This window comes from Phyllostomus discolor, chromosome 10, assembly GCF_004126475.2.
Source record: "Phyllostomus discolor isolate MPI-MPIP mPhyDis1 chromosome 10, mPhyDis1.pri.v3, whole genome shotgun sequence".
NCBI classification, from domain to species: Eukaryota; Metazoa; Chordata; class Mammalia; order Chiroptera; family Phyllostomidae; genus Phyllostomus; species Phyllostomus discolor.
Window position 1 is genome coordinate 75,100,958 of NC_040912.2, and position 10,082 is coordinate 75,111,039.

At 49.5% G+C, this 10,082-nt stretch overlaps 1 protein-coding gene across 2 annotated transcripts; it reads left to right on the forward strand.

Moving 5' to 3' along the window:
* The first annotated feature begins 4,322 nt into the window (after positions 1–4,322).
* Positions 4,323–7,256, forward strand: LOC114508146 (leptin). Of its 2 annotated transcripts, none has more exons than XM_028526154.2 (2): positions 4,323–4,518; positions 6,054–7,256. In XM_028526154.2, exons 1-2 carry the CDS (start codon positions 4,324–4,326, stop codon positions 6,411–6,413), a joined length of 555 nt encoding a protein of 184 aa, XP_028381955.2. In that variant the 5' UTR covers position 4,323; the 3' UTR covers positions 6,414–7,256. The 2 variants fall into 2 exon arrangements, with proteins under 2 accessions (XP_028381955.2, XP_035866763.1); XM_036010870.1 differs by having other exon boundaries at positions 6,057–7,256.
* Positions 7,257–10,082: the final 2,826 nt, after the last annotated feature.

Here is a 10,082-nt window from a genome sequence, read left to right on the forward strand (position 1 = left end):
TCTCTCTGCTCACTCCTGCAGCCTTGCCAGCCTGCCCTCCTGGGTCTACCTCCAAGGTCCTCTTTATCCAAACTGAGAGTCCCTTTCCCAGCCATCAGCAGGATGGGGCCACCTGAGGTTCCACTAGTCCAAGCGAGTCGGCACGCCTCATACCCCCATTTCATGCTCAAACCCATCTTCATGCCTTTTCCAATTTCCATCTCCATCTTCTTGTCACCCAGCTAAAAACACTAGACTGAGAGTTATCAGAGCTCCCCACTTACACAGAAAGAAGACTCCCTACCTGCCACTCACGCCCACCCCCTCCCTGCCTCCTCATCCATCACACCTCCCGTGCCAGCTGCCAGCCTCCATCCCCAGAGCCCGCTGCTGGGCTGTGCCTCTCCTACACCTTCGTTAACCCAATTTCTTCTCTCTCGGGGCCCTTATCAAATGCCGCCTCCTCCGAGACACCTCTTTGATTTCTTAGCTGGAAATAATGCTGATACCAGCTAACCAGCATTAGGGTTGTTTGGCCATGTGTATTACCTTATTGCATCCATCAGAGTCACAGGTGGGGATTAGGATTCATATCATCCCCATGTTACAGCTAAGGAAACAGTCTCAGAGAGGTTAGTCAATTTTCCTAAGGTCTTGTATGCCAACTCGTAGTTCTGCCCAACATGAGAGCTCATCATTTTAAAAAGGATGACTCCCTCCCAAGTTACGGATCTATCCATCTAAATGTTCTTCCTTACATTGTACTTAATTATGTAACTTTTTAAACCAGTTGTTTAAGAGCAGAGTTTTGCTCTTTGCTTTTCTTTTTAACAAATGTTTTATGCAAATAGTTGACGACATCCAATACTGTGGAATACTCCACAGGCTTCCTGGGGGGACCCCCAGTCTCAGTGCCCCCTCTCCCCACGCCTGATTCCTACTTCCCTGTGGTTCCACGTTTCTGTCGCCTCTGTCACCTCTGTCCCTGGCCCACAGTGGGTGATCAATACGTGTTAGCTGTTAGCCATCAGATATATAATGAGTAACTATTATGTGTCAGGCGCCAAGCTCAGTGAAGCTGTAGCTGCTGTCTTGAATTACCCCGCCCCACTCCCTAAGCCTGCTCTTCACAGCAAGTCCCCCATTATCGGGTCACAGCCAGCCCCCCATTCAGTTACTGACACTCCGTGAACCAAGGAAAACTTCGATTCACTCTTTTCTGATGCCCATGTCCGGGTGCATAAATTAGTCAGCATTAGGGTTGGCCGAGTTTACCAGAGACCCCAATGGCTTCACCAAGACAGAGGTTATGTCCCTCGCACAGTCCATGGCCAGTACGGCATCTCAGCTCCACAGAGTCCTCAGGGACCTGGGCTCCTCCAGGTCCCTACCCTCTGTTCTCAAGGTGAGGCTGTAGTGCTCCCGATTCAAGACAGCACCTGAATGCAGGCTACCGCATGCACAACTGGGGCTTCGGGGTGGGGGAAGGGATGGAAAGGAAGGCGCACAACAGGGGAGCTGCCGCAGGGCACTTTTGTGTGCCTGTAATTGGCCATGATCTAGTCACATGGTCACATCTAGTTGGGAGACGCTGGGAAGTGTGCTATTTATTCTGCATGGCCACATCTTTGTCTAAATTTGGGTGTCCTGTCACTTGGGAAGAAGGGAAGATATTAGAGACAGCTAGCAGCCTCCACTAAGGGGGTTAGGTGTGTGGATGTGTTTGTGTGGGTCTGTGATAGGTGTGTGATGTGTGTGGACATGTGTGTTACATGGTGTGTGTTGGGAGGCCAGGTTCTCTCCATCGCTTTGCTCTCAGATGGACCTGTTACCAATTCTCTCGGCAGCCCCCCCGATGCTCCCCTCAAAACCCAGCTCTCCTCTTAGGCAGCCTTAGCAACAGCTTCTCAACATTTCAAGGAACTGCAATTTATTCTCAGCGTCCACTGAAGCATATTACCTGTGGTGATACAGAGGGCTTGTAAACTGTTTTTCCATTAAGGTATTAAAGGGTGGCCATTATGTGAGAGCAACTCTGACCAGTGTTAATCTGGTAATAAATTCTCTTGGTAAGGAGGGTGTCATTAACGCATAAATCCTAGAAAAGGATAGGACTCAATCTTGTGCACAGAGGGAATATGCGGAAACACCAGGTACCCTGTCGAGCTAGCCCAGGTGGGCAGCTGGCCGCAGGCTTGATTCAGGGTTGGCTGCAGGTAGCGCTGCCTGGCTGTTTCAAGCCCTGCCCAGTAGTTACACGATTCGAAGACAGCTGGCATTTACTCCCTCCACCCCCACCTTCTCCACAAACACACACACACATCGGCAAAGGGCTTTACAGGTTTCTGTTATTTACCCTTTGAGCCAGGTGGTGTTATCAGTTCCATTTTACAGATGGGAATGGGTGCTTTAGGAAAGTAAAGTGTTTTTCACAGAGCTGCACAGCTAATAAGGGCAGACAGAGCCTGCTGCTGGAGCCTTGGGGCCTGACCAACACGTTGTCCATCGTCACTGGGGTTTCATGCCGTCTTACTGGGGGTAGCATTGTTTAACTCTGTTCCACAAAGATTTGGTGGAAATGTGTATTCAGGTAAGAAGTAGTTAACAGAGGGAGTTTTAACTTCTTAAGAGAGCAAACAAGCACAAAAACATCTGAAGGGCCCCCTCCCAAATTCCCAGGTATTTTTTGTATTTGAAGTTGATAGGAGGGTATACTCTGGCTTTGTCCGAGAGCAGGGCATTTGTTCCCGAGTGCCATGGTCCCGGGAGCTGCCCTGAGCTGGGCATTGGGGAGGTTTATAATTTGGACTTTTCCTTGGAAGCTGGAGACACTGGTTGGGTGGGGGGGAGTTGAAAGGGCCCCAGTCTTTCTGGGTGAGGCAGCCCTGAGTGTGAATTCTGGTTCTGCCATGCACCTGTTTGACTTCGGGTGAGTGGATGCATCTCCTTGAGCCTCACTTCATCCCTTGCTATGAAATTCATATTTTAAAAAAATACCTTTGGATCAAGCATTATAAATAGTATACAAACAGACCGCTGATTTCTACTACATTACCAGCATAAGAATTATACTAATAGTGCCACCCATGGACAGAAAATGTATCATCTCTTTTTATCAGGATCCAGATGAGGCAGAACAAAAAAAGCAGAGGTTAACATGTTTGCTGTCCGCCGACCCTTCCTGCTAACATTTATTTACACTAATTAGTATTTCAGGCTCTTCCACATATACTTAGCAGGGATCATTGGCCACAGGCTCACAAACATTTAACTTTATTACTTTGTGCCCCATTGCCTCCTGTACTGCATTAAAACATTGCAGTTTAATCAAGGATCAGCATTCTGTTAATCTTAGAATTCACGGTTCCATGATGCTGGAAGTTTCCAACATTTCAGGAGAACATGTTAAATGTTTTCTCCTGCCTCTGTGCCTTTGCATCTCCTGCTTTCTTGGTGATTATTGGCAACCACTTTCTATTCTTTCTAACCCCTGCTCAGTCTTTAATACCCAGCTCAGGTGACACCTCTTCCAGGAAGCCCCCTTCGACTCCTGTGATATCCTGTATTTTTGTTCTTCTTGCAAAGCTCTTTCTTCCTGAGTCAGAATGGCCTGTTTACCTGTTTATTTCTCTTAGCAAACCGTAAGCAACTTGAGGGCAGAGAACACCTGTAGTTCACTCTTGTATCCTTGGTGCCCAGAACAGCCTGTGACTTATTGTCTGACCTTCCATAGGCAGGGGTTGGATTCAGGCTCCCAGTGGGAGAAGGGGAAGCAACAAAGCCAGTGGTAGCTGCCATCACAGAGATATCAGCAGGCTGCTGTGAGAGGCATGGGAGGACAAGTCACCTAGTCTCTAATAACGGGGCAGTGATAGAGTACAGTTTTACATACCTTTACAACTCTTTCACATGCATTATCTAATATGATTCTTATAAAAGCCTGGAGATAGGTATATCACTGGGGACAAAAGGCAGAGTTTTAGCAGTTATATGATTTGCCTAAAGTCTTATGGTGGGTAAATGGCTGGATATAAACCAAACCTTAAAAGCCCACTCTCCTCCTTGAAGCACATGATGCAGTCACGTTGGCACCATCACGCCCATGTGCTCACACCCTGGCTCAGAGCTCTGTGGTCCACAGCGCACCTCCTCCTGGTTTCATTGACCACACCTCGCCTCTCCCCAAGGAAGTGCTTTTTATTCATGTATTTTTAGATAATGAACTGTCTTGGACTCCGAGGAGTTGATAATCAGGGCAGAAAGCAAATCTCATTCCTATCCGTATCTGATAACGTGGTTGGTAACAGGGCATGTGGGTGTTTTCTGAAGTAGCAGCAACCTGGAATGTGTGGTTCCTTTGGTTTGCAGGCCCAAGAAGCACACCTGGGAAGGAAGATGCATTGCAGACTCCTGTGCCAATTCCTGTGGCTTTGGCCCTACCTGTTCTGCCTTGAAGCTTTGCCCATCCACAAGGTCCAGTATGACACCAAAACCCTCATCAAAACAATTGTCACCAGGATCAACGACATCTCACACACGGTAGGAAGGGTCTGGGGAAACAAAACAGAACTGTGGCCATGGGGACACTGGGGCCTCAGAGGTTAGCTGAGGCCTGTGCAGTGACACATAAGGGGCCATGGTGGCCTTGACCCCTCCTACTATGCGAACAGTTGCCTCTCCTCTTCTTCCATGAGTCTCCACCTTCTTACTCTAGGAAGAGTACTCCACCTTCTTACCCTGACTGGAATCCTAGTGCCTAGGATTAGAGGGAGCCGTAAAGGCTCTTGTGTCCCCTTGGTTGGTGACCAGACCCCCAGCAGCTTCCCCTCTGGGGTCTCCATCATATCTCTAGAATGTGCTTATGAGTAGGTGAACTTCCTAGTTGTGGCTGAGCTCTGGCCCTAGAAAGATGCTGCATTACTGCTAAGGCCACACAAAAGAACAAGTCTATCCCCCTTCACAAACAGCCCTCTGGTACTTGGGAACAGCTGTCAATGCCTCTTGGGTCTTTGCTCTGGGGTCCACAAGCTTAGACCTTCAGCCATTTCCCACTTCTCTTCATACTTCTGTTCTCTATCTGGAAAACCTTAAGCTAGTCCCTCAACACCTTTAAGGCCTGGTTCCATCATCTAGATAATGGGACTCTCATGTGATCTTCGTAAGGTCATCCTGAGGTTAAATTAGAGGAGGCAAATGACCTCCCACCCTCCCTTCAGAACCAGAACCAAGTGTGCCCTCAGTGAAGGTTTATAGTTGTGGTTTTGCTAGTCCCCAGCCTTAAAAGCCTACTTTTTTTTCCCCATGTGGACTTCCATGTCCCCTGATCACTGTGGATGTGATAATGACCTTGGGAAGGAAGGTAGGTGGCCAGAAGAAGGGACAGCTCAGAGCTAGATAGAATCTTGGGCATTTTACAAAGAGAAGCCCTTAATTCTCCTTGCTTTCAAAATAGTCATTCGACAAGGTTGCATGTGATAGGAAAAGAGTGTCCCTCTTGTGTGGTGCAGGGCGTGAGTGCCGTGGGCAGTTGGGAAGGGGAACCCCTCTTGGTCATCAGAGTTATTGGAGCAGAAGAGAGAGGTGACACACTCGCTGGGGACAGCCTAACGGGTGAGGTCCGTGGAGAGTCTGGCTGAAGGGAGGAATGTACTAGGGGAGGAAGGAAATGAAGATGGCTGGGGAGAGGGCGCTTATGGAGGACCTCAGTTCCTGGGGAAGAGACTTAACTCAGTACAAAATAGGGAAAGAGTCCATAGCAAGAGTCTTTGCTATGGCTGGGTCCATAGCAAAGGCCATTTGGAGAAGAGAGCACCCTGCAGAGGTTGGCCTGGAAGCTGGAGCGCAGGGTGGTTTGGGAAGGGCAGGAGGATAGAAGTCCAGGAGACCCTCTAGTGGCTTGGCAGCCACCTGGGCACGAGAAATAAGGGCTGAGGCTGGGATGGTGCAGAAGGTGGAAAGGAAGCAACTAAGGGAACGAATCTCCGTACTCAAAGGAGAGGCCTAGGACTTTAGAGTATTGACTTGTCTCCCACCTCGCTGAGCTCTTTCTTGCTCTCCCTGTTCTTCTTGCACAGCAGTCAATCTCCTCCAAACAGAGGATCACTGGTTTGGACTTCATTCCTGGGCTCTACCCTGTCCTGACTTTGTCCAGGATGGACCAGATGTTGGCGATCTACCAACAGATCCTCACCAGCCTGCCTTCTGGAAATGTGACCCAAATATCTAATGACTTGGATAACCTCCGGGACCTTCTCCACACGCTGGCCTCCTCCAAGAGCTGCCCCTTCCCCCGAGCCAGGGGTCTGAAGACCTTGGAGGACCTGGACGGTGTCCTGGAAGCCTCACTCCACTCTGCGGAAGTGGTGGTCCTGAGCAGGCTGCAGGGGTCTCTGCAGGACATGCTACAGGAGCTGGACTTCAGCCCTGAGTGCTGAAACCTGGAAGGCTGAGAGACAGCCTATGTGGACATTGCTCATCCGGGCCTCCAGTCCCTTTCTCCCTCACTCCTCCAAGCCTCCCTCCCGAAGGTCAGCTCTGCCTGGGCTTGGCCACAGCCAGCCACCAGTTTATTCAGGCAAAAGGATCCCCGAAGACCACCAGGGCAGACAACACGAGCACATGCTGCCCGAGTGAGGGTGGGTCTGCAAATCAGCCTTAAGAAGCACTAAGTTTATAAATAAATGAATAAATAAATAAAATCCAAACAAACCAACCAAGACATGTGACTCAATAACAATCTCAACCAGATACACAGACTTGAAAAGACGGAACTTTTCTTCTTGTGAGCGTAGTGCATTAATGCAGTACACTAAGGCCTCAGAGTTTCAACCCAAGTCCTGGGGCGGACTCGGGGGCTGGCCCATCCAAGGAAGTCACTTCCGTGGGTGATTTCAAGAGACCCCTATCCCAAACATCTTGCTGATTACTCTGGAGATTTAATGAGACAATGACCCAGCACAGTGTCTAGTTCACAGCAGATATAAGTGGACCTCCTTCCCTTCACCTCACAATTAGCAACAGGCTTTAAATGTCACTGACCCGGCACCAGGAGCACATGGACACAAACTCACCTTTGGTGTAGATGACAGAGGCCATGTCCTCCCTGTACACTAGCTCAGGTGGAGGAAGAAGGGGAGACCCATGAGAAGGGACGGTCAGCTGTGGCAGAAGCGGCCTAAATGGGTCACTTGGCAGCTGGGGGAAGTGGCTGGCGTCTGTATCAGTCAAGACTGCTTGAGCTGCCTGTGACAGAAACTCAAGGCAAACAAATACAAAAAGAGAGAGAGAATTTTTTGGCCCATGCTGCTGAGAAGTCTAGGCCATGGTCCATCTCTTACAACACTTCCCTTTGCACTTATCCCCAGGGACCCAGAAGGGGCTAGTGCCATGATCCAACCCCACGCCCGCCTGCCTGAGGCGGGTAACAGAGGGTTGGGATGAGTATTTGTCCCTTCAGTGGCCACCTGGACTGAGAAGCCCCTTCCCTCCTCCCAGCCCCAGCGGCTCAGGAGGCCAGCCCACAGCAACGTGCCTGTGAACAGAGGCCTGGAGACACCGCTCCCTCCTCTGAAAGGTGACGCCCGGGGTCAGCGTGGAAGGGCATGCTCCTCAGATTGTCCTTCCACCTCCTTTTCCACCCTCAGGCATGCTCTTGCACTCCCCTGAGGCAGCAGCTCCCATCTGCCAAACAGCTGGCAGAGTCTGGGGGCAGCACCTGGCCATGTTCAACCTCCAGCGTCAGGACTTTTGTGGAGTCTGGTGAGAAACGCATCGGGTGAACCCAGCAGGACCTTTCAGAAGACCCTGTCCCAGATGCTTGCTGCACAACTGCTTACAACAAAAAAATAATTACACCTCGTTTTTCAAAAGGACAGAGCAATTTATTCCAGACTTTCAGCATCAGGATCTAAGTCTAGTGATGCCTGACTACACAAATCCACCTGGTTAAGTTCACTGGTTCACTGTCATCCTCAGCCCCAGGGGGTCCTTGCTCTGGGAACCTACCATCTCAGGCCTGAGGATGGGAGCATCAGGGCTATAGAGAAGGTAACGGAGGCCCATGCCCAGCTCAGCTCAACCCCAGCTCCCAGCCCAGAGGGTGCTCAACCCTTAGGCAAATTACATAACTTCTCTTACCTTCAATTTGTCATCTGTAGAGGAATAATATCATTTCCTAGTAGACCTTCAGAAGACTGAATGATAAAGTGTTTGGGAAGCTAATAGCCCGATGACTGATATGCAGAAAGTTCTTAATAAATCATGCTGTTATTAGTATTAATGAGTCAGGGGAGCACAAGGAATGGGAGTTGCATAGCAGACTTGGTGCGCTGGCTGCCTCTGACATCAGCTGCAGCTGCGCTGTGCAGTTCCTGTGCACAGCACTCCTCGACCCTCTCCACTTGGACACTTCAGGGAGCCCTTGCAGCCCTTGCAGCACAGCTTGCAAATGAGGGGCAGAGTGATAGCCCCAGAGGAGCTGATCTCAGCCAGTGGAGATGAAACTATGTGGATAGATGCCTCCCGCCGTCCACAGGGGCAATTCCGAGGTGCACTGTACTCAGACTGAGCCCCAGGTGCCCACACCAGTCACCATAGGTGAGGCACTCTCACCTGTCTCTTCCTCCTTCCCTGTCTCTTCCCCCCACCCCCCCGCCCCTGACTCCTGCTTCCTGGGTCACCTGTCAAATAGACCTTCTGTGTCAGAACCCTCATCTCAGGCGCTGCCCGTGGGGGAACCCAGAGTAAGACAACTGCAGAGCAAAAAGAAGTGGATTTAGATGCTGGGAGAGCGGTGAAGCAAGGTTCCAGAGAGGTGCGGGAACCACACACCAAAACCCAGGCAAACCCTGGGCTGTCCCAAGATGTGAGGCCTGTGAGGGAAAGAGGATGGGGTCCCCGGGAAGGAGGGAATCCATGTCAGGAAAGCTTGACGTGTTAGAGAGCAAGAACAGGAAGAGAACATACTAAAACAGAAGAATTACAAGATAGGAAGGAAGGAAAGAAGGAAGGAGGGAGGGAGGAACGGAAAGAGAGAAAAATGAAAGCGAAGAAATGTAAATAAAGTCAAACCATTCGTGAAGGCTCTCCACCCATGACCTAATCGCCTCCCAAAGGCCCCACCTCCAAATATCATCACATTTGGTGTTAAGATTCCATGCATGAATTTGGCGGGGGACACAGACATTCAATCTATGGCACAACCTTTTGATAACTGATTGGAGAAAAGATCAGACTAAATCAGAGGAGGCTGGTGTGGCTTAATTAGTTGAAGTGTCGTCCTGTAAGCAAAATGTCATGGGTTCAGTCCCGAGTCGGGGAGCAGATCGATGTTCCCTCTCTCTCCCTCCTGCCCCTCTCTCTCAAATCAGTGGGCATGTCCTTGGGTGAAGATAAAAGCATTTTTAAATCAAAGGAGTCTCACTAAGGGAACCTGACATTGGCAGTTCTTCCTTCCCCTGAGCGCCCGCAGTCCCAGCACACTCCTAAGCACGAGCCCACAGGAAATCACTTCCTCAGGGGCTTCCCCACCACGATCCTCCCTCCCGCCCCGGCTGTGAGCCTCTGGGGGCAGCTCACCTCCCCCAGCGCCCGGCTGTAGTGCCTGGCACACCACAGGCCCTCGGGTCTTACCTGAGCAAAGGAATTGTGATGCTTTATAACAAGCCCATTATTTACACACAAGCAAATACTGCAAAAAGCCTGAAAACAATTCTAACCATTAAAGGTTAAATTTCTCGTTAGAATTCGGCTCACTCTTACTTTTCTCAGCAAACTTCTTTTTGAGATCAAAGATATAGGTCCGAATCCACTGCAAGAAAGACAGCTTTGAGATAATGACAGAATTTGAGGACAGCTTCTGTTTGAGATTGTGATAAGGAATTAGTTAATTTTATTAGCTGTAGTGAGGACAGAGGGATTAATTATTCTTAAATGCTTCTTCATTTATTAGAGATTCAGGCAAAAATGGTTTAGGGTAAAATGAGATGATATCTGAAATTTGTCTTAAAATACTTCAGGAAAATACATATGTATTTTATTAAATGTATACGTGAGGTTAGATAAACATGATCAGCAAACATGTTGATAATTGTGAAAGCCAGGTG

Coding starts and splice junctions, on each gene's coding strand:
- LOC114508146 (XM_028526154.2), top strand. CDS start 4,324: ATGTGTGGTTCCTTTGGTTTGCAGGCCCAAGAAGCACACCTGGGAAGG. Junction 4,519..6,053: donor TCAACGACATCTCACACACG/GTAGGAAGGGTC, acceptor CTTCTTGCACAG/CAGTCAATCTCCTCCAAACA.